Source organism: Dryobates pubescens, chromosome 23 (genome assembly GCF_014839835.1).
Source record: "Dryobates pubescens isolate bDryPub1 chromosome 23, bDryPub1.pri, whole genome shotgun sequence".
In the NCBI taxonomy this organism is placed as follows: domain Eukaryota; kingdom Metazoa; phylum Chordata; class Aves; order Piciformes; family Picidae; genus Dryobates; species Dryobates pubescens.
In genome coordinates, this window is record NC_071634.1 from 5,295,469 (window position 1) to 5,318,646 (window position 23,178).

At 53.5% G+C, this 23,178-nt stretch overlaps 1 protein-coding gene across 3 annotated transcripts in view; it reads left to right on the forward strand.

The window, feature by feature from the left end:
• Nucleotides 1-20,747, forward strand: part of PTPRA (protein tyrosine phosphatase receptor type A) — a 153,402-nt gene extending 132,655 nt beyond the window's left edge. For all 3 annotated transcript variants that reach the window (XM_054172148.1, XM_054172149.1, XM_054172150.1), the window contains 17 exons: nucleotides 433-506; nucleotides 2,204-2,340; nucleotides 4,224-4,314; nucleotides 4,783-4,859; nucleotides 6,444-6,480; nucleotides 7,309-7,406; nucleotides 7,556-7,675; nucleotides 9,834-10,000; nucleotides 11,699-11,834; nucleotides 12,546-12,695; nucleotides 12,819-12,912; nucleotides 14,313-14,389; nucleotides 16,618-16,752; nucleotides 17,216-17,341; nucleotides 17,872-18,023; nucleotides 18,322-18,457; nucleotides 20,645-20,747. In XM_054172148.1, coding sequence (XP_054028123.1) covers nucleotides 433-506; nucleotides 2,204-2,340; nucleotides 4,224-4,314; nucleotides 4,783-4,859; nucleotides 6,444-6,480; nucleotides 7,309-7,406; nucleotides 7,556-7,675; nucleotides 9,834-10,000; nucleotides 11,699-11,834; nucleotides 12,546-12,695; nucleotides 12,819-12,912; nucleotides 14,313-14,389; nucleotides 16,618-16,752; nucleotides 17,216-17,341; nucleotides 17,872-18,023; nucleotides 18,322-18,457; nucleotides 20,645-20,719 — 1,882 coding nt within the window. In that variant the 3' untranslated portion in view covers nucleotides 20,720-20,747. The remainder of the gene's footprint in view (nucleotides 1-432; nucleotides 507-2,203; nucleotides 2,341-4,223; nucleotides 4,315-4,782; nucleotides 4,860-6,443; nucleotides 6,481-7,308; nucleotides 7,407-7,555; nucleotides 7,676-9,833; nucleotides 10,001-11,698; nucleotides 11,835-12,545; nucleotides 12,696-12,818; nucleotides 12,913-14,312; nucleotides 14,390-16,617; nucleotides 16,753-17,215; nucleotides 17,342-17,871; nucleotides 18,024-18,321; nucleotides 18,458-20,644) is intronic.
• The last annotated feature ends 2,431 nt before the right edge of the window (nucleotides 20,748-23,178 follow it).

Sequence of the window (23,178 nt, forward strand, 5' to 3'; positions counted from 1 at the left end):
TTGGGAGTTTGAGTCCTCCCCACCTGGCTTCCAGCCCTTCCCAAAGGGTTTCTGCTCACCGCCACCTGCCCGGTGATTCAGCAGAACCCCTCGCTTCGGGCCAGCATCTGCTTCAGGTTAAAAGCTGTGCTGCAGAAGGATGGATCAGCCTGGGCTTTATGTCCTTTGCTGAATCAGCCCATGGAGCAGGAGCTCCTTGGGGTGCCCTCCAGAAATAGCAGCCTTAGAGCTTTCTGGTTTTCGCCTTGCTCTGGTCTGCTGCTGCCCTTTCCAGATGTGGTCAAATTTAGGCTCACCGGGAGGCTTTTAGAGGTCCTGTAGCCTCTTGGAGCCACCAGCCAGTTCTTCAAGGACACATTTCCTGGCTGCATCTCTCACCCAGAAGGTGAGCTGGGTATCTACTGATGGTCTCCACTGCTTTGCCTTTGGCAGGTTCAAGAAATACAAGCAAGCAGGGAGTCACTCCAACTCCTTCCGATTGTCCAACGGCCGGACAGACGATGCAGGTGAGACCCGGGGCGGTGCCACACGGGGAGCACAGCTGCATCTCACAGAAGCAGTCAGCTTGGTTCACATCAAAAGGGGTTGATGCAAACGTTCCTCAGAACAACAGAATGGTTTAGGGTTGTTTTTCTTCACCCTTCTTGCAGTCAGCCAAAGTTAGCTGGTGAAATCGCCACCACCGCTCCCAGAAATTGTCCATGTTACCTGAATGTCATAAACCCCTTGTGAAGAGGCAGCAGCAGGGCTGGGTTGTGTCCTCCAGGGCAGCTCTCTGGGCTGCTGACCATGCAGTGCCTTTACCCTTCCAACATAGCCATAAGGCACATGCAGCTTCACAGAATCCCAGCATGGTGGGAGTTGAAAAGGACCTCTGGAGACCATCCTGTCCAACCCCCGTGCTAAAGCAGGGTCATCCACAGCAGCTTGTACAGGATCACAATATCCAGGTGGGGGTTGGAATATCTCTAGAGAAAGAGACTCCACAACCTCTCTGGGCAGCCTTCTCCAGGGCTCCAGCACCCTCATAGCAAAGGGTTCAGATGGAACCTCCTGGGTCAGTTTGTGCCCACTGCCCCTTGTCCAGTTGCTGTGTACCACTGACAAGAGTCTGTGCCCATCCTCTTGCCCCCCAAGATCCTGCTGAGCATTGATCAGATCCCCTCTCAGACTGCTCTTCTCCAGGATAGACAGCCCCAGGTCTCTCAGCCTTTCCTCCTCACAGAGTTGCTTCAAGCCCCTCAGCATCTCTGTAGCCTCCACCGGACCCTCTCCTGTGTCTCTGGAACTGGGGATCCCAGAACTGGACATAATACTCCAGATGTGGCCTCCCTAGGGCAGAATAGAGGAGGAGGAGAACCCTCCTTGGCTTGCTGGTCACACTCAATGCAGCCCAGGATGCCATTGGCCTTCTTGGCCATGAGCTCACATTGCTGGCTCATGGCAAACTTGTTTGCAGGTCCTTTTCCCGAGCTGGAAAATGTCCCTGGCCAAGGCAGGGGGCTGGAACTGGATGCTCTTTCAGGTCCCTTCCTGTGATTCTGTGAAAATCCAGGGGCGGTGAGGTGACCTTAAGAGCGGAGGGCTCAGGGCCCTGTGCCCCCCTGCTTAGCCAGATATGGCGACGACGGAGGTTCTTGGAATCAATACAGCTGACCAATATGATTGGGTATTGATCCTTTATTGTTCCAGTATTGCAGGCCTATGGCTCAGGCCTGTGGTGAGAGCATGGCACAGTAAAGCATGGAAGGAGAGGAGACAGCCAGGCAGAAAAAGAAGTGCGTAGCAAGGAAACTGCTACAGTTTCTATAACCTTGGTGTGCCTTGTTGGCAGGGACTCATTGGTCCCCTATGAGTGACCACACATCTCACTAGTGTAGATTATTGGTGCAACTATGGATGACACACGAGGTTTGTTGATGCAGATGCATGTCCTGTTGTCCCCAAGATAACTCACTATGTTTCTAGCTACCAGCATCTTGTTTCAGTTACAGTGCTGCAGGCACAGCACTGTTTTGGCATACTGGTAGCTGGCTCTGCCCTTGTGCTGGGCATGGCCCTACCACCATGTCAGGCTCCAGGCCTGCACTGCCAGATTGCTCACACCGCTCGTCTCTGGTGTTCCCACACCCCTGGGCACAGCTGAGTGCTGGGCAGGGGGAGCTGCTGGGTGGGCAGCTCTGATGCCCAGGTGTCGTTGCAGAGCCTCAGAGCATGCCGCTGCTGGCCCGCTCCCCCAGCACCAACCGCAAATACCCTCCCCTGCCCGTGGACAAGCTGGAGGAGGAGATCAACCGCCGCATGGCCGACGACAACAAGCTCTTCCGGGAGGAGTTCAACGTGAGTGCCTTCACCTCCCACGGGCTGCCCTTGGTGGCAGCCTTAGGGTGCACAGCAGGGGAAAACCTGGCCCGGCTTGGCAGAGCAGGGACAAAGCGGCTGGCACCCCAGAGAGGAGCCGCAGAGGCAGCGCAGAGCAGATCGGCCCAGGGTAGTCGAGTCCATAAATATGGTGCTGGGTGTTGTGCTTCTGAAGAGCTTATCTGGGAGCTTCCCTCGGGGACTGAAGGTCTTCCTGTGCCTCAGGCTGTGAGCTGGGGAGGCTGATTCTGGCCCTAAGTCTGCTGTGATGGGGGGCAAGCCACCACCCCTCACATTCACTGCAGAAAGCAGAGGGTTTCTGGCAAGCTTCACCATGGGGTTATGTTTTTCTGGGCTCAGGAAAAGTTCTGGATGTCTTGGGGTCTTCCTTGCCTGCTGGTCTCCTCCCAAGTGTTGTCTCCCTCCTCCCAGTCCTCCTAGCTTGAATCCACAAAGTGCCAAGACTGGAGCTCTGACACAGCAGCAGAAGTGACCCCATCTGTGTCAGTGAGTTGTTAACTCTGAAACAGAGTGGTGCCAAGTTATAAGGCTGACAGTTGGCCTTCAGCAGTAACCCTTAAGGTGCTGTGCTTCTCCCATGATGCTGGAGCATCTCTTCTGAGATGGCCACAACCTCTTCTTGATGTTGCTGATCTCTGCAACTTCCTGTCACAATGAACCTGTTTCACCTTGGCATGACAAGAGGAGGCAGCACAGAAAGGAGGGAGGAGAGCAAGTTAAATAACTGGCTGAAGTATCCCAGTGTGTAACCCAGCAGCTGCTGAGCTGCCTGGACTCTGCACCAACCTCATCAATGCAAGAAACCCCTCTGTTGACCTGGTTGTCTGCAAGGTGGCATCTGCAAACACATAAAGCCTTATGTCCAAGACATGGTGCAGCAACATGAGGGTGGTGAGAAGGTGCAAAAGTGCCACTGAACCTTCTCCAGCTGTTGCACAACTTGACTTCCTTCCTGGCCACCCTGTGGTGAAACTCAATAGGTGCCATGAGTGCCCAGGGTGGGGGGTTGGCAGTTATAAATACTCCATTGTCCTGAAGAGTTCTGCAGCCAAAGCACAGTTGTCCCATCAGCTGGAGGAAGGGGTGGTGAACTCCTCCAGTGTGTTCTCGTCCTCTTCCTCACCCAGAGAGGTGCTGGGGAAGCCCCTCCTCTGCTCCAGCATGAAACCCAGCTCCTGGGACTGGGACAGCGTCTCCTATGACTCCAGCACCCCCTATCCCAAAGGTCCCCAGCCCTGCTGGATGAAGAATCAGCCCCCATGTGGGTGCCCATTCCCATCTCTGTATCTACTGGGGTGACTGGGCCTTGAGCAGGGTCACCATTAGCATCACTGTTAATGGAGGAAACCTCAGCAGCAGCATCCCCAGACAGAAAGGAGCTCCAGGACTGCCAGGCTAGTGGGTTTGGTGTTGGAGACTTTGCTGCCACCTCGTGTCCATGGGTCCTGAGACTCCAGATGCTATGTTTCAGAAGGGATTTGCTCTCCCTGCTCCAGCTCAGGATGTTTAACTGGTTGCCTTGGGAACAAGGAGCTGGTGCTGGGGTGGAGGTGAGGAGTGGAGGCATTAGGGACATGTCTGAAGGGCCAGGATGCTCAGATGTGGCATGCACCAACACACCAGTTGTGTTGTGGTCACTACCCTGCCATGAGTAAGAATGTTCACAGGTTGTATTGCATTGGAGGGGACCCTCAAAGGTCATTTTGTCAAACACCTCTGTAGTGACCAGGGCCAGCTCCAACTAGATCAGGCTGCCCAGGGCCACATCAGGTCTGCATCCCTGGGCAACCTGTCCCAGTATTCAGCAACATCATGGAAACTCCCCTTTCCTGCCCTTGCAGGCTCTCCCAGCGTGCCCCATACAGGCCACATGTGAAGCTGCTTCCAAGGAGGAGAACAAGGAGAAGAACAGATATGTGAACATTTTACCCTGTAGGTATCAGACCTGATTGGGGGTGGAAATGGGAAACAGCTGGTGGCCCTGCCAGGGCTCCCCATTACTGCTTTTGGGGTGGGTGAGGACATGTCTGAGGTTGTTTCACCTCCTGGATGGGTGGCTGCAACTGCTTTAGCTGTAGATACCTACAAGGGGAAGCTTCCTGGAGCTCTCAGTAGTCAGGAGAACTTGGGAAATGATAGGGGTGGCAAATGCCAGCACAGCCAGCTGCTGTTGGGTGCCATGGGGTGGTGGGCTGGCTTGGGCACCTCTTTACATCTGTGAGAAACTTCCTTGAGCAGGGCCTAGCACCTCTCTGTGCTGAAAGGAGAAGAATTTGGGGTTATAAAGGCTTTTGGGGCCAGGGGGGAACCAGCAAGCCCAGGCTGCACTCCAGCACCAGGCTCTGGTGTCAGCTGGGTGGACAGAGTTGGTTTTAATGCAGAGCTTTAATTCTCCTCCAGATGATCATTCCAGGGTTCACCTGACTCCTGTTGAGGGGGTTCCTGACTCTGACTACATCAATGCCTCCTTCATTAATGTGAGTTTTGTGATCTGAAGGGCACATCTCCACCCAGCCAGCGGTGCCTGCTCCCACCAGGAGCAGGGGGATTTTATGGGGTGTGACTTGTGCCTGGGAGAGGATGGTTAAGAAACCACCTCCTGTGTTAACATCTCCCCAGCTCCTCCAGAACAATAAGTTACACTGTTGTTTCATCTCCTAACCTCTGCGTGGCTGTGGCAGAGCTCATTGTGCTCCACTCTGTGTCATGAGCCCAGACAAAACTGGATGGAATAAGAAGCTGTGAGCTGGGGCTCAATTTCTGGCTGTATCCAGGCCCCTGCTTGGTTGTGTTGTCATTGTCACACGGCTTCCCACCTCTCTTTCCATACTTACTCTCCTTGGGGTGCTGCAAAGCTGAGCCAGCTGGTTTGGAAGGGCTTTGGGAACTGTTCCTTCAGGAACTGGGGGTTTCTGATTAACAGCTGGTGAGTGATGTGGCTGCTTTGTCATCAGCCCAGCTTGCAGGGCTGGACCTGGGAAGGGGATGAAAAGAAATCAAGGAACCCAGCTAGAACAGAATCAGAGAATGCACTGGGTTGGAAGGGACCCTCAAAGGTCATCTTGTCCAACATCCTTGCAGTCAGCAGGGACATCTGCAACGAGATTGGGTTCCTCAGGGCCCTGTCATGTTTGACTTTGAATATCTCCAGGGCTGGGGCCTCAACCACATCTCTGGACAGCATGTTCCAGTGTTTCACTACCCTCATTGTAAACAACTTCTTCCTAATGTCCAACCTAAATCTCCCTTGGTCCAGTTTCAAACAACTGCCCTTCATCCTATCACCAACTGCTCTTCTAAACAGTCTCTCCCCAGCCTTCCTGTAGGTCCCCTTCAGATATTGAAATGCTGCTCTAAGGTCTTACCAAAGCCTTCTCTTCTCCAGGCTGAACAACTCAAACTCTCTTAGTCTGTGTTTGTAGAGGTGTTCATGCCCTTTGATCATCTTCATGGTGCTCCTGTGGACCCACTCCAGCAGGTCCTCATCCTTCCTGTGTCACCCTGCTGCACCATTGCCCTGCTCTGCTTCTTACAGGAGATGGGTCCCATGTGATTATCACCATATAGCTCAGAGAAATTGGAAGGGTGATAGGAAGAAGTAGACTTGGAGAGAGATGGAGGCACATAAAAAGAAGGAAGACCCAAAAGAGCTTTTTACTCTCTTGACCAGTAACTGTCCTTTAGGAAATTCACACAATCAATCCCCATGAGATCTCCCAGAGATGAGTCCTCATTTTCACCTGGTGCTCTGGATGCAGGCTCTGATCCCAGCAGAAGGGCTGGCAGGTACCACTTCATGAGTGTGCTGTGCCAACAAGCGGGGTCATTGCCACCTCACATGGGCATGGAGAGTGTTGCTGTGGGGCAGGGACCCTTGGCACAGGGATTTGCCATCATTTCTGCCCCACTGTCAGTGCTGTGTCTCCCCTCAGGGGCTGCAGCCCCTTCTCTGCACAGGGTGCCCTGAGGCACAGAGCAGGCAGTGGCTGGCTGTGGTGTGGATGCATTTCATGGTTCTTGTGCACTGAACATACTCACCTCTGTCTCCCTTTGCTCTGCAGGGGTACCAAGAGAAGAACAAGTTCATTGCTGCACAAGGTGAGCACTCTGTTATTAGGATCACAGAATTACAGAATTGTGTTAGGGTTGGAAGGGACCTCAAGGATCATCCAGTTCCAGCACCCTCTCCATGGGCTGGGACACCTCACACTACAGCAGGTTGCTCACAGCCACATCCAGCCTGGCTGCAAACACCTCCAGGCATGAGGCTTCCACCACCTCCCTGGGCAACCTGTGCCAGGCTCTCACCACCCTCATGGGGAACAACTTCTTCCTAACATCCAATCTGAATCTTCCCACTTCTAGTTTTGCTCCATGCCCCCCAGTCCTATCACTCCCTGACATCCTAAAAAGTCCCTCCCCAGCTTTCCTGTAGCCCCCTTCAGATACTGGAAGGCCACAATAAGGTCTCCTCAGAGCCTTCTCCAGACTGAACAGCCCCAACTCTGTCAATCTATCTTCTACTCCTGTAGCTGTCCCTGGTGGTGGTTGAGTTGGGGTCCTTCTTTGTGAAGCTGTGCCAGCCTAACCACAGCGCAACCCCTTGCAGAGCCCCCCTGGTTTGGTTGGTCCAAAGTGTGTTCCCAAAATTGTCTTCCCAGTCAAAGAGCACAGGACCTCGGGAAGTCATTTCCATGCTCCATCTGTCATGACTGGAATTTCTCACCATAAAGCCCAGCTGGTGTGTGGCAGGGCTGTCCCTCGGGTTAGCTGGACCTGCTGGGTACCAAAACACCTCCTGTGCTGACACCTATTGGCCAACACCGTGCTGCATCATCCGTGGGGTGTGACTCCTCAGGCTCTGCGTTTCAGTCTCAGCCCTTGAGGGTCCCAAAGACCACCTTGTCTGCTTCACCTTCCCCTTAGGACCAAAGGAAGAAACCGTGAACGATTTCTGGAGGATGATCTGGGAGCAAAACACAGCAACAATTGTCATGGTGACCAACCTGAAAGAGAGGAAAGAGGTAGGTGCCAGAAGGCTTCTTAGGCTGGTGTCTAACCCAGCTCCACTTGAGTCTGGCACATCTCATGCCCATGGGCATGTCCTGGAGCCGGTCCCAGGCGGGAGAGGGCCCAGAGCTCAGCTGCCCCTGTCTTCTCTCTGTCCCCACAGTGCAAGTGTGCTCAGTACTGGCCAGACCAGGGCTGCTGGACCTACGGCAACATCCGAGTGTCCGTGGAGGACGTGACTGTCCTGGTGGATTACACTGTGCGCAAGTTCTGCATCCAGCAGGTGCCAGGGCTTCTGTCTCCCCTCCCCTCCTCTCCCCTCCCCTCTGTGCTGGGCACCCAACGGGTGCTCAGTGCTGGGGCCACTCCTGTTTAATCCCTTTATCGATGATCTTGTCAAGGAGGTTGATAGTACCCTCAGTAAGTTTGCAAAGAGCACCAAGTTAGGTGGGAGTGTTGATCTGCTGGAGGGTAGGAAGGCTCTTCAGAGGGATCTGGACAAGCTGGATCAATGTGCTGAGACCTATCACATGGCCTTCAACAAGGCCAAGTGCTAGGTCCTGCACTTGGCTCACAACAACCCCCAGTGTTCGCTCCAGGCTTGGGGCAGAGTGGCTGGAAACTGCCTGGTGGAAAAGGGCCTGGGAGTGTTAGTCAACAGCAACTGAACATGAGCCAGCATTGTGCCCAGGTGGCCAAGAAGGCCAACAGCATCCTGGCCTGGATCAGTAACAGTGTGGCCAGCAGGACTAGAGAGAGATGTTTGTCCCCCATTACTCAAAACTGGTGAGGCCACACTTTCAGTAGTGGGTTCAGTTTGGGCCCCTCACTCCAAGAAGGGCATTGCAGCAGGTCCAGAGAAGGGCAGCAAAGCTGGTGAAGGGTCTGGAGAACAGGCCTGATGAGGAACAGCTGAGAGAACTGGGGGTGTTTAGTCTGGAGAAAAGGAGGCTGAGGAGAGATCTCATTGCTCTACAACTCCCTGAAAAGAGGTTGGAGCCAGGTGGGGATCAGTCTCCTCTGCTAAGGAACATGATAGAACAAGAGGAAATGGCCTCAAATTGCTGCAGGGGAGGCTGAGGTTGGACATTAGGAAAAAATTCTGTGCTGAGAGGGTTCTCAAAGACTGGAACAGGCTGCCCAGGGACGTGGTTGCATCCCCACCCCTGGATGTATATGAAAGCCAAGGATATGGTGCAGTAATAGAGCTAAATAATGGTTAGACTTGATATCTTGTTGGTCTTTTCCAACCATAGTGATTCTGTGAGCTCCTCTAATCCTTTCAGGTGCTGTGGGAGGAGGGTTGGGATGAAAGTATTTCAGCATTCATTTTAAACTGGAGATATAAAGAACTTGCTCACCTGAGCCTGTTCCCAGTGGGTACCAGCATGCCAGCATGGTTGTGCTCAGAGCAGGGAAGCTGATGGATGCCAAGGCTGAAATTGAGTTCTGTCATAGTCCAGCAGTTGGTGTTAGCAGTGTCACTTCCTGCTGTTACCCTGGATCCTTAATGCCTGCAAATAATCCTATTTATCCCATGGGCTGAGACAGAGCCCAGTGCCATGTGTTGGGTTTACATTCTCATAGCTGTTTTCTGCTGGCTCTGAGTGCTTTAGTCACTCTGTTTGCTTTCCTGCTGCTCTTGAAAGCAGACAAGAGCTGATGACTGAAAACCTGTTGGGACCCTGAGTGTGGTTCTCCTGAGATTCACCCTTCACTCCAACAGCCTGGATGTGGGTGATTTAGTCTCCTGCTTTTAATACAAGGATGCTATGGACAGGGATCAGAGAATCATAGAATGGTTTGATTTGGAAGGGACCTTTAAAGATCATCCAGTCCAACCCCCCTGCAGTCAGCAAGGACATCTGCAACTAGAGCAGGTTGTTCACAGCTCCAGACAACCTGACCTGGGATGGTTCCAGGGATGGTTCCAGGGATGGGGCATCTACCACCTCTCTGGGCAGCATGGGCCAGGCTCTCTCTACCCTCAGTGGCAAAAATTCCTTCTTTCTCAATAGTCTTTTAGTTTAGAACCATCACTACAGTCCCTGGTGAAAAGTGCCTCCCCATCTTTCCCTTCAAGTACTGAAACACCACAAGGTCTCCCTGAAGCCTTCTCTTCTCCAGGCTGAACAGCTTGGAGAAGGAGGGAGCAGCAGCTTCTGTTTGAGCTGGCTTGGAGTGGAGTACAGCAGCTTCTGCCAAGCTGGAGCTGCAGCCAAGGCCAGGCTGGCATCTCTCACCCCTGGGATGCAGGATGTGATGCTGGACAATTAAACTGTACTGCTGGTAGAGACTGACAAGCCTTTTGCCTGTGGACTCTAGTGATTCTGAAGCTGTCCAGCTCAGCCTTGGGGCTGCAGCTCTCTCTCTGCCCTTGTTTTGGGGGAAGGAAAGGAGATGAGGGGTTCCCATTAACCTGAATCCTGTTTCCCCTTCAGGTGGGCGACGTCACGAACAAGAAGCCTCAGCGCCTGGTGACGCAGTTCCACTTCACCAGCTGGCCTGACTTTGGGGTCCCCTTCACCCCCATTGGGATGCTGAAGTTCTTGAAGAAGGTGAAGACATGTAATCCCCAGTATGCAGGAGCAATAGTGGTGCACTGCAGGTATGTCCTGGCCACGCTGACCTCAGCCTCTCCAGGGTCATAGAACCATTGAGGTTGGGAGAGACCTTTGAGATCATCAAGTCCAGCTGCTTACCTAGAGCTCACAATCCCACCACTGCTAAGCCTCTGCCACTAAACCATGTCCCTGAGCACCACATCCATGTGCCTCCAGGGATGGGGACTGCCCTGGGTAGCCTCTTCCAGGGCTTGACAACCCTTTTAGGGAAGAAATTGTTCCTCATGTCCAGCCTAAACCTTCCCTGGTGCAACTTGGGGCTGTTTCCTTTTGTCCTGTTGCTTGGAGAAGAGACCAACACCCCCCTGGCTCCAACATCCTTTGAGGGAGTTGTAGAGGACTAAACAAGCCCAGTTCCCTCAGCCCTTCCTCACAGGGCTTGTGTTCAGGGCCCTGAACCAGCTTAGCTGCTCTTCTTTGGACGTGCTCCAGCACCTCAACATCCTTCTTGTAGTGAGGAGCTTCTTGGGAAGCATCTGCAGTGTAATACCACAGGGATTGTATTTGGTTAGGCCTCTTTTATTTAACTTTCCCACGTTAAACAGGAATGTTCCACATGGGAACATTAGGAAGAAATGGATCTGAATTGAATGAGCTTCTTGGAATCAGAAGATGGTGGTGTTAGAGCTTGTGTTGAGTGGTCACTTGGGAGAGCTGGATGCTGAGTGAGCCAAGCTAGGCACCATTGCTGGGCATTGGTGGCATCTCCCTTGGCCTCTGCACAGGAGGGCAACATCCCTTGTTGTGACAAGGCAGTACTCAGAATCACAGAATCAAGGAACTGCTTTGGTTGGAAAAGGCCTTTAAGATCATCCAAGTCCAACCATTCTCTAATTCTGCCAAGGCTGGTGCTAAACCATGTCCCTCAGCACCACATCTCTGCCTCTTTGAAACCCCTCCAGAGATGGGGATTCAACCACCTCCCTGGGCAGCCTGTTCCAGTCCTTAAGAACCCTACTGCCCAGATGACCCTGCTCAGCTGATACTGTGCCTCTGAGTGTTTGACCTCCCATGGAGCTGCTTCAGGCAGAGCAGAGCCACAGAGGTTTCCATGCTTCAGTAAGGGAAGGTTCCACAGTTAAAGGCAGCAGTGGTCACATTGTCAACCTCCCCAAACCACTTTTCCAGCTTTCTCCCTGCGAGGCAGCTGAGCTTTGTCTATCCATAGCCTCTGCTGGCCTGATCTTTCTTTTTCTCCTTAATGGTTGGGTTACCCCATCCCTGTAGATATTCAGAGTGGGGCTCGGCAGGGCTCTGGGCAGCCTGATGTAGTTGAGGATGTCCCTGCTGACTGCGGGGGGGTTGGACTGGATGACCTTCAGAGGTCCCTTCCAACCCGTTCTATGATTCTATACCAGCACAGATCAGGGCTTCCCCATGGGCTCACCTCCACATGACGGGGGGTGGCTGAAGGAGCAGCAGGCACAGGCAGGAACAGGCAGCCCATGGAAGCTGTAGCTGGCTCAGCTTTCACTTTAGCTCAGCCTGCTCAGCACCCTCCTGCACTCCAGCAGCCGCTGGGGCCGCCGTGCGCGTCGCAGGCTGCGCCGCGCGCCGGGCTGGGGCCCTCTCCCCTCTCCAGAGCAGCTCTTGCTCTTTGCTCAGCGGCGGGCGGCGTCTGGCTGGCCCCGGCCGCGGCGGCAGGGCGGCCCTGAGCCCCGCGCCTCCGCTCTGCTCCGCAGCGCCGGCGTGGGCCGCACCGGCACCTTCATCGTCATCGACGCCATGCTGGACATGATGCAGGCCGAGCGCAAGGTGGACGTCTACGGCTTCGTCAGCCGCATCCGCGCCCAGCGCTGCCAGATGGTACAGACCGACGTGAGTGTGCCCCCGGCGCCCGCCCCCGGCGCCCCCCTGCCGCCTCCGCTCGCCCCCGCCCCGCGGCCCTCCTTCCGGAAGGAGCCCGCGGCCGGGGCCTGCTGCTTCTGCTCTCCTTGGGGGATGTGGTGCGCTTGGAAGAGAGCTTCGAGGTCGTCAGGTGCCAGCTGTCAGCGCAGCACTGCCAGGTCACCGCTGAGCCGTGGCCCTCGGCACCACGTCCGCAAGGCTCTGAAACCCCTCCGGGAATCCCCAGGGACTCTGCCACTGCCCCGGGCAGCCTGGGCCAGGCCTTGACAACCCTCCTGGGGGAGCAGTTGTTCCTTATGTCCAACCTAAACCTCCCCTGGTGCAGCTTGAGGCCTGTTCCTCTTGTCCTGTTGCTTGTTCCTGGGGAGAAGAGACCAACCCCAGCTGGCTCCAGCTTCCTTTCAGGGAGTTGCAGAAAGCCAGAAGGTCTCCCCTCAGCCCCCTCCAGGCTTGGAGAAGCTTCAGTGTTATATCAGCATTGAGTAATGTAGTACATAATGTTCCAGTCCCTGCAGAGCAGCAGGAAGGTTGTTGTCCACCTTTCTGGGGTCTCAGAGAGGTGCCACCTGCCCAGTGAGGAGGGTGGGCAGTGGGTTTGCAGCCAGTCTGTGCACTGACACTGGGTTGCCCTTGCTGAGCATGGACTGGAGGCTTATGGCTTCTCCCCTGCAACCCCTGCAGATGCAGTATGTGTTTATATACCAAGCACTTCTGGAGCACTATCTCTACGGTGACACAGAGCTGGAGGTGACCTCATTAGAGATCCACCTTCAGAAGATCTACAACAAAGTGCCAGGGACCAGCAGTAACGGGCTGGAAGAGGAGTTCAAGGTGAGCGTGGTTCTCGTCCTGGTGGATGCACTAGGATGGTGCTGGTCTGCTGGGACCACCAGCTGCTTCCCTGCCCCTGGGTGGCTCTGAAACCTGCCTCTGCTTTCTCTCCTTCCTCTGCAGAAGCTCACTTCAATCAAAATTCAGAATGACAAGATGAGGACGGGCAACTTGCCAGCGAACATGAAGAAGAACAGGGTGCTTCAGATAATTCCATGTGAGTCTTGTCTGTCTGCCTGCTGGGTGTGGGGAGACAGGAGTCAGGCTGGAGAAACAACAATCTCATGGTGTTCAACAAGGAGAAGTGCAAAGTCCTGCCTCTAGGGAGGAACAGTTCCAGGCACCAGTAAGTTCTGGGGTCTGTCCAGCAGGAAAACAGGAGAAGGACCTGGGGGTGCTGGTGACACCAAGCTGAGCATGGTCCAGCAAGGTGCCCTTGCAGCAAAGAAGGCTGCAATGAATGATGGGTTGGATGCAATGACCTGCTCTATGCTGTTCTGTTCTGTTCTGTTCTGTTCTGTTCTGTTCTGTTCTGTTCTGTTCTGTTCTGTTCTAAAGGCCAGTGGTGTCCTGGGCTGTGACAGACAAAGCACTGCCAGCAGGCCAGGGGAGGTTCTCCTTCCCCTCTGCTCAGCACTGCTGAGGCCACAGCTGGAGCACTGTGTCCAGTGCTGGGCTCCCCAGTACAAGGAAGACATGGACAGAGAGCCCAGTGATGGGACCAGAGGATCTCTGCTCTGAGGAGAGGCTGGTGGAGCTGGGACTGCTAGGCCTGAGAAAGAGAAGGCTCTGGGGGGTCTTATCTATGTCTATAAATCCCTAAAGAGGGGGGTGCAAAATGAGCAGAGCCAGACTCCTTCCAGTGATGCCCAGTGACAGGACCATGGGCACAGACTGAGACACAGGAGGGTCCCTCTGAACAGCAGGAGACACTTTTTGACTGTGAGGATGACTAAGCACTGGCACAGATTGCCCAGGGAGGTTAGGAGTCTCCTTCTCTGGAGATATCCAAAAGCCATCTGGACACAGTCCCCACAGCTCTGGGTGGTTCTGCCTGAGCAGGCATTGGACCAGGTGTCCTCTGGAGATGCCTTCTAACCTTGACCACTCTGGTAAATGCTCAGGAACTGTTGAGACATGTGTGCCTGCAGTAGTGGAGCACAGAGTAGCTGAGGTGGGAAGGGACTTCAGGAGGTGATCTGGCCCAGCCCTCTGCTCCAGCAGGGATAGCATGAAGGGCTGGGGCAGAGTCAAGGGGGGTGAGTTTTATGGCCAAGTACAACTCTGCTCTTGGGCTTTCTTGCTTTCATTCTGTCCTGTCCCTGCCTTGACTTTTTTCTCAGTAGCTTTGTGCTCCTGAGACTTTATGCCTCAAGGGAGAAGGGAGTCCTTGTGTTGGGCAGGTCCTGCTCCTGGAGTCATCACCCCTTCTCCCTCCCTGAGCCAGGGCATGGCAGAAGGCAGAACTAAGTCTCCTTGTCCCACTAGGGGCAGGACTCTCCTTCCCACATCTTTGTCCTCTCACCTAGGCTTTGGTGATTCCCAGGCCATGTGTCATCAAGGAGTCATACTTTAAAGTTGTTCCCCAAAACTCAGGCCATTCCCCTTCTGTTTCAGATGAGTTCAACCGAGTAATCATTCCAGTGAAGAGAGGTGAAGAGAACACAGACTACGTCAACGCTTCCTTCATTGACGTGAGTCTTCTTTCAGCTGCTTTCCAGCTTCTTCCCATGGAAACTCTTTACCTCATGCTGCTTCCTATGGAAAGGGATTGTCCCAAAACACTCTTTCTCTGGGCTTTGTCAGGCTCTTTCCAGCTGACTTCACTTCATGTCACCAGAGGGTCTCCTGGGGTGCATTTAGGAGAGTGTGCATGGTCAGCAGGTCAAGGGAGGTTCTCCCCCACCATCTACTCTGCCCTGGTGAGACCACACCTGCAATGCTGTGTCCAGTTCTGGGCTCTCCAGCTTAAGAGGGACAGGGATCTGATGGAGAGATACCAGCAGAGTCTACCAGGATGCTGCAGGGACTGGAGAAGAGCAGCTTGAGATAGGTGAAGGGCGGGTGTCAAGAAGAAGGGGCCAGGCTCTTTTCAGGGGTGTCCAGTGACAGGACAAGGGGCAGTGGGCACAAACTGGAGGCCAGAAGGAGAAACTTCTTTGGTGTAAGGGTGCCAGAGCCCTGGAGCAGGCTGCCCAGAGAGGTTGTGGAGTCTTCTTTGGAGATTTTCAAGACCTGTCTGGATGCATTCCTGTGTGACCTGCCCTAGGTGACTCTGCTCTGGCAGGGGGGTTGGACTGGATGATCTCTGGAGGTCCCTTCCAACCCCTAACCTTCTATGGCTCTGTGATTCTATGGCAGTGGTTCCTTCCACCAAGAAACCCCTCTGTACATATAGTGTCCTTGTGACAAGGATGGTGGGAGAGGAGAGCTGGAGCTCAAGCAGAGTCTCCACATCCTGGTCTCACTTCTGCAGCTCTGGGTTCTGCTGATGGCTCTGGAGAAGCAGGTGCAGGTAGCCAGGGAAGTGACTGCTCCGTGGCACTGCTCGTTTGGTCAGGAAACATCCAGCAGACTGGGTAAGGGAGCAGTACACGGGTCCCAGAGCCCCTGAGGAAAGCCAGGTCAATCCCATTACACCTGTCTGGGGGAGAGGAGGAGGCGAGGCAGAGAGGTTAAATGCTTTCCTCACTGCAGGGAGGAGGCAAAGTGATTGCACATCCTTTTGTTGTGAGTAATGCTGTTGACTTGGGAGGACCTCTCCTCGGAGTATTGATCTCGGTGCCGTGGTGCCAGCGCTGGCTGCGTGACACAGCCCTGCTCTTTTCCAGCCCCATTGCTGTTTTCATCTCCTAATAGCAGGGGCTTTTTATTTACTTTTTCTCCTTCCCAAATGAACACTTTCAGCCCTGTGTTGAACCAGCAAACCCAGCTACAACATCCCACCTTAATTGCTCCCTGAAATCTCCTCCGCTGGGTGTCCCAAGGGTCGCGCTGGCTGCGGGAGCGTCCGGCACGGCGCGGCTGGCGGCAGGGTGGGGGTCAGAGAGCTGAAATGGCACCTCAGCCACTTCTGGGGAGGATCTCATTTCCTGCCTCTGCTGATGAACTTTGCTTCAGCAACAAGCTCCAGATGCCGAAGTGTCTTTAGTCACAGTCTGCAGAGAGGGCTCAGGGGGAATGTTGGAAGCGCTTTGGAAACAGCAGCATGTTGTGGCTGTGGGAGAGCTGGAGTCAGCCAGGCTGAGGACTGGGGTTTGTGTATCATAGATCACAGAATGGTTTGGGTTGGAGGGGATCTGCAAAGGTCATCTAGTCCAACCCCCCTGCAGTCAGCTGGGACATCTGCAACTAGAGCAGGATGCTCAGAGCCCCGTACAACCTGACCTGGAATGGTTCCAGGGATGGGGCATCTCCCACCTCTCTGGGAAACCTAGACCAGGGTTTCACCACCATCAGGGTAAAAGAATTCTTCCTTCTCTCCAATCTGAATCTCCCTCTCTTCTAGTTTCAAATCATCACCCCTTGTCCTGTCACAAAAGGTCCTGATAGAAAGTCCATCCCCACCCTTCCTGCAGGCCCTTTTAAGCACTGAAAGGCCACCAGAAGTTCTCCATGGAGCCTTCTCCTCTCCAGGCTGAACAACCCCAGCTCTCTCAGCCTGGCCTCACAGCAGAGGGCTTCCAGCCCTCCCAGCACTGCCATGGCCTCCTCTGGCCCCACTCCAACAAGTCCCTGTCTCTGCTCCGCTGAGCTGGCCCCAGCACTGCAGGTGGGGTGTCAGCAGAACAAAGGGGCAGAATCCCCTCCCTTGAGGTGATTTAAACAGCTTGGTAACCCCACCATGTCCAAGGGCCTTCCTCCCTCTGCTCCCACACCCAGGCAGTGCCCGCTCACCCCTGTGCCTGTGTTCCCATCTCAGGGCTATCGCCAGAAGGACTCCTACATTGCCAGCCAAGGACCACTGCAGCACACGATAGAGGACTTCTGGAGGATGATCTGGGAGTGGAAATCCTGCTCCATAGTGATGCTCACGGAGCTGGAGGAGAGAGGCCAGGTGAGCACCTGGGGATAGCTGCAATTAAGCACCAGCAAAACACATCAGTGCCCCATTGGCCCCAGCACTGCCCATGCTACAAGTGTTGGGCTACTTCTCCCCTTCTCTGGCAGGAAAAACATTTCACCCTCCACTTCCAGTGCAAAGAGTCCAATTGTTTGTAGACTCAGAGTGGGGAGATGTTCAATAAAGCAACTCTGAACCTTCAGTTCTCAAAGCACCTTTGGGTGCAGCAGGCAGCTCCTCTCTGAAGCAAGCCTGTGGGGTCCCACCTGGTCTTGGGCAGCGACCAGCCTCAGGAGAATCATTGAATCAGGGCTGGTTTGGAAGGGACCTTTAAAGGTCATCTAGTCCAACATCCCTGCAGTGAGCAGGATGCCCCCTGAAGGAGAAGAAGATAACTTCTATTCAAGCCCATGAGAAAACCACAGGGCCTTCACCCTGCCTCCTCCTGCTTTCCCAGGAGAAGTGTGCCCAGTACTGGCCATCTGATGGCTCTGTGTCCTATGGAGACATCACTGTGGAGCTGAAAAAAGAGGAGGAGTGTGAGAGCTACACGGTGCGGGACCTGCTGGTAACCAACACCAGGGTAAGAGTGTGGCCTTCCCCCTGCAGGGACCTCTGGCTGCTCTCCAGTTTGGGTGCCATCAGCTCTTGCTGATGCTTATGGTGCTTTGTGAGTCTTCTTGCAAGTGCTGTACCTCCCCTCTGGCATCTTCAGTCCCATGTATCATCTCTCTGTCATCCCATCTAGCATCCAATCCCACCTTGGTCCCTGTGCTTCCCTCCCACCGCTGAGAGTTCTTCTCCTGCTGATAGCATCTCATCTAGTCCCTCTGCCCTGGTGCCACCCAGCAGCATTCATCCTCCTTCTGCCTTGTCCCTGAGCCCACCACTCAGCAGCCCTCACCCTTCCACCTTGGCCCTGTGCCCACCACCCAGCCTCCCTCCTGCTCCCCGTTCCACACGTCCTGCCCTGCTCCATGCTCTGGGAATGCCTCCCCTCCACAAATGGACATCCTTCCTGAGTGGATGGTCTTCCCAAAGCCCTGAGCTGCTGGGTTTCTCAGCATGAGTCTCCTACCAACTGCCTGACCTGGAGCTGTGCTCTTCCACCAGGAAAACAAGAGCCGGCAGATCCGGCAGTTTCATTTCCATGGCTGGCCAGAAGTTGGGATCCCTGGGGATGGGAAGGGAATGATCAACATCATTGCAGCTGTGCAGAAGCAGCAGCAGCAGTCTGGCAACCACCCAATCACTGTGCACTGCAGGTAAGGCCTGGGTGGAGCAAGAGGTTGGCCACCCCTCCAAGAGGGCCTGCTCTATGAAGAGCTTGGGAGATGATCAAAGGTCCTTCAGAAGACTTGGGCTGTGTTGGAGCAGCCCAGGCAGATGTGGTATGGGGTTTTGCTGCTTGACTGAGCTCGTGTAGAGCATGTCCTAGCTAAACTGGGAGAGGATAGGGCAAGACTGTTGGCTCCCCCAGTTCTCTGATGGTTCCCCTACGAACTGACCCCTGAGCAAAACCAGTGTGGATGGTTTCCTTTACCTTCTTGATTCTCTTTGCAGTGCTGGAGCAGGAAGAACAGGCACCTTCTGTGCACTCAGCACTGTCCTGGAGAGGGTGAAGGCAGAAGGCATTCTCGACGTCTTTCAGACAGTGAAGAGTCTGAGACTACAGAGGCCACATATGGTGCAGACACTGGTAAGTGCCCCCCACGCTCCTCCTGCCACCCCAAAGCTCAGCAGGAACAGGCTGGGAACTCAGTGTTGGGTGAAGACTCCCTCAGCTGAAGGATTTCTCTCTCCATGAAAGAGTAAGGGGTGGAGGGGAGTCAGGAGGTATCTCCCCTTCTTCTTGTTGGACATCTGGAAGAGCAGGGCTTGGCTGGCTGGAGGCATCAAGCCTCTTTTGAGCACTGACACAAGCTGTAGGAGCCTCCTTGGAGACATCCCACAGCCCTTGTATTATGGGCTCCAGGAGCCTGGAAATGTGTCCTGGAGTGGCTGTGGCATGGGCTTGGGCGTGCAGGGGAGGAGCAGGCAGTGCCACAGGAGGTCTTGCAAGAGGAGGCTGCAAGGATGCTCAGGGATTCTTTTGGGGTCAAAATAGGACCTCAGAGAGGAAGGGGAAAGCAGAATCTCTTCAGCAGATGGCACCCCAGCAAGGAGGGTGGGCAGCTCACATTTGAGAGGCACAAAGAATGCCAGTTCCTGCCCTGGGTCTTGGGCTGAGGACATCTGACCACGCTTGGTCCCAGCCTGCCACAAAGCATCAAGTTATGCTGAGGTGTGAATGCTGGGTCCAGCCCTGTTCATCACATTCATCAGTGGCCTGGATGAAGGGACAGAGTAGACCCTCAGCCAGTTTGTTGATGATACCAAACTGGGAGGAGTGGCTGACACCCCAGCAAGCTGTGCTGCCAGTCAGACAGACCTGGAAGGGCTGAAGAGATGGGTGGAGAGGGGAACCTCATGAAGTTCAACAAGTGCAAGCATAGGGTCTTGCACTTGGGGAGGAATAGCCTCCTGCTCCAGGACAGGGGAGGGGTGACCTGGAGGAAAGCAGCTCCACAGAGAAGGACCTGGGAGTACTAGTGGACAAGTTGCTCATGAGCCCCACTTTAGCAGGGGGGTTGGACTGGATGATCTCCAGAGGTGCTGCTTTAGCAGGGGGGTTGGACTGGATGATCTCCAGAGGTGCTGCTTTAGCAGGGGGGTTGGACTGGAGTCACCATCACTGGAGGTGTTTAGAAAGAGACTGGATGAGGCACTTGGTGCCGTGGTTTAGTTGATTAGATAGTGTTGGATGATAGGTTGGACTTGATCTCGAAGGTCTTTTCCAACCTGGTCTATTCTAGTCTAGTCTAGCCCTTTCTAATCCTATCCTATCCTATCCTTCTCCAGAGGTGCTGCTTTAGCAGAGGGGTTGGACTGGATGATCTCCAGAGGTGCTGCTTTAGCAGAGGGGTTGGACTGGATGATCTCCAGAGGTGCTGCTTTAGCAGAGGGGTTGGACTGGATGATCTCCAGAGGTGCTGCTTTAGCAGGGGGGTTGGACTGGATGATCTCCAGAGGTGCTGCTTTAGCAGAGGGGTTGGACTGGATGATCTCCAGAGGTGCTGCTTTAGCAGAGGGGTTGGACTGGATGATCTCCAGAGGTGCTGCTTTAGCAGGGGGGTTGGACTGGATGATCTCCAGAGGTGCTGCTTTAGCAGGGGGGTTGGACTGGATGATCTCCAGAGGTGCTGCTTTAGCAGAGGGGTTGGACTGGATGATCTCCAGAGGTGCTGCTTTAGCAGGGGGCTTGGACTGGATGATCTCCAGAGGTGCTGCTTTAGCAGGGGGGTTGGACTGGATGATCTCCAGAGGTGCTGCTTTAGCAGGGGGGTTGGACTGGATGATCTCCAGAGGTGCTGCTTTAGCAGGGGGGTTGGACTGGAGTCACCATCACTGGAGGTGTTTAGAAAGAGACTGGATGAGGCACTTGGTGTCGTGGTTTAGTTGATTAGATAGTGTTGGATGATAGATTGGACTTGATCTCGAAGGTCTTTTTCAACCTGGTCTATTCTAGTCTAGTCTAGTCTAGCCCTTTCTAATCCTATCCTATCCTATCCTATCCTATCCTATCCTATCCTATCTCCAGAGGTGCTGCTTTAGCAGGGGGGTTGGACTGGATGATCTCCAGAGGTGCTGCTTTAGCAGGGGGGTTGGACTGGATGATCTCCAGAGGTGCTGCTTTAGCAGAGGGGTTGGACTGGATGATCTCCAGAGGTGCTGCTTTAGCAGGGGGCTTGGACTGGATGATCTCCAGAGGTCCCTTCCAAGCCCCCCCATGCTGTGACTGTCAATTCCCATGGTGTAACTCTGCCCCTCTCCCTCCACCCCCCAGGAACAGTACGAATTCTGCTACAAGGTGGTGCAGGAATACATCGACGCCTTCTCAGACTACGCCAACTTCAAGTGAAGACGAAGGAGGAGAAGGAGAAGCAAAACCCCAACAAAACCCACACCCTGAGAAAAAAAGAAACAACAAAATGACAGAAGAGTTGCCTTCTTTAATATTTTGTAATATTCTGTTTGTTAATATAACCCCTGCCCTCCTTCCCCCCTCCCCTACCCCCCCAAAAAGAAACAACCAACCAACAAAAACCAAGCTGTGTATATATCTTACCTGGGTCAGAGGTTGGTACCATAAAGCTTCATAGCAGCTGGAGATTTTATATGTAGCAAAGTGTTAGTGCACATCCTGTTGGCTCCTCTTTTTTTGGGGGGGGGGGGTGGGGAGGGGGTGGGTTTGGTTTATTTTATTTTAGTAGTTTATTTTTCCAATGTTTTATTGGGGAACTAAATAGCATCGCTGTGTGGATGAATGTTGTCACCCCACCTCTCTTCTGGAGAGCTGAGGTTGGTTTGTAAAGCTGAGGGTTTGAGTTGGGGTGGGCTTTTTTTTTGTTGTTGTTGGTTTGGGGTTGTTTTATTTTCTCTCTTGAGGGAGTAAAGGCTTTCTAAAAAAAAAATAACAAGAAGAAAACAAAATATCTTGGCTCTCATCTCAAACAGCTGCAACAGAACAACTGACCTACAGACCCCACAGAAAAACAGCCTGCACAGCCTACAGCCCCAGCAGGACCTGCAGGGAGATGGGTTCATAGAGTCCTAGAATGGCTCAGGTTGGAAAGGACCTCAGAGACAGGATAGGATAGGATAGGATAGGATAGGATAGGATAGGATAGGATAGGATAGGATAGGATATCCTGTCTCTGAGGATAGGATAGGATAGGATAGGATAGGATAGGATAGGATAGGATAGGATAGGATAGGATATCCTGTCTCTGAGGATAGGATAGGATAGGATAGGATAGGATAGGATAGGATAGGATAGGATAGGATAGGATAGGATAGGATAGGATAGGATAGGACAGAACAGAATTGGATAGGATAGAATGGAATAGGATAGAGTAGAATAGAATAGAAATGAAATAGAATAGGATAGAATAGACTACAACAAAACAGAATTGGATAGGCTAGAATAGAATAGAATAGAATAGGAATAGAATAAACCAGGTTGGAAAAGACCTTTTAAGATCATCAAGTCCAACCTATCACCCAACACCATCTAATCAACTAAACCATGGCACCAAGCACCCCATCCAGTCTCTTCCTAAACACCTCCAGGGATGGTGACTCCACCACCTCCCTGGGCAGCACATTCCTATGGCCAATCTCTCTTTCTATGAAGAGCTTCTTCCTAACATCCAGATTATCTACTACAACCCCTCTGCCATGGGCAGGGACACCTCTCATCTAGACTTTGTTGCTCAAGGCCTCATCCAGCCTGACCTTGAACACCCCTAGGGAGGAGGCATCCACAACCTGGGCAATCTATTCCAGAGTCTCACCACCCTTGTACTGAAGAACTTCTTCCCAAGATCCAGTCTAACTCTACTCTCCCTCAACTGAAAACCATTCCCCATTGTCCTGTCTCTAGACACCCTTATGAAAAGTCTCTCTGCAGCCTTCCTGTAGGATCCCTTCAGCTATTGGAAGGCAGCTCTGAAGTCCCCCTGGAGTCTTCTCTTCTCCAGACTGAACACCCCCAGCTCCCTCAGCCTGTCCTCACAGCAGAGCTGCTCCAGCATTTAGCTGATTCTTGTGAGCTCCTCTAGACTCACTCCAACAGCTCTGTGCCCTTCTTAAGATGGGGACAGCAGGACTGGACACAGTATTCAAGATGGGATTTCATGGTTTTCTTGCTGGTCAGCTCCTTAAAAAACAAAAAGGAAGGGAAAAAACCCAACCACAAACCAGCAGCTTCTGTGTCTGGGTGGATAAGGCCAATGGCATCCTGGGGTGCATCAAGAGTGTGGCAAGCAGGTTGAGGGAGCTTTGCTTCCCCCTCTACTCTGCCCTGGGGAAGCCACATCTAGAGTATTGTGTCCACTGCTGGGCTCCCCAGTTCAAGGACAGGGACTTGCTGGAGAGGGTACAGCAAAAGGCTACAAAGCTGCTGAGGGGAATGGAACATCTCTGTGATGAGGAAAGACTGAGAGAATTGGGGGGGGTAGTCTGGAAAAGAGAAGACAGAGCAGGGATCTCATCAATGCTGCTCAGTGCTTGAAGGGTGGGTGTCAGGATGGGACCAGGCTCTCTTCAGTAGTGCCTAGTGACAGCACAAGGAGTAACAGGCACAGACTTGAACACAAGACTTTCCATCTAAACATGAGGAGGAACTTACTTTCAGAGTGGCAGAGCAGTGCAACAGGCTGCCCAGGGATGTGGTAGAGTCTCCATCCCTGGAGACATTCCAAACCCACCCGGACATGTTCCTATGTGACCTCTAGGTGACCCTGCCTGGGCTGGGGGGTTGGACTCGATGATCTCCAGAGGTTCCTTCCAACCCCTACCCATGCTATGACTCTGTGA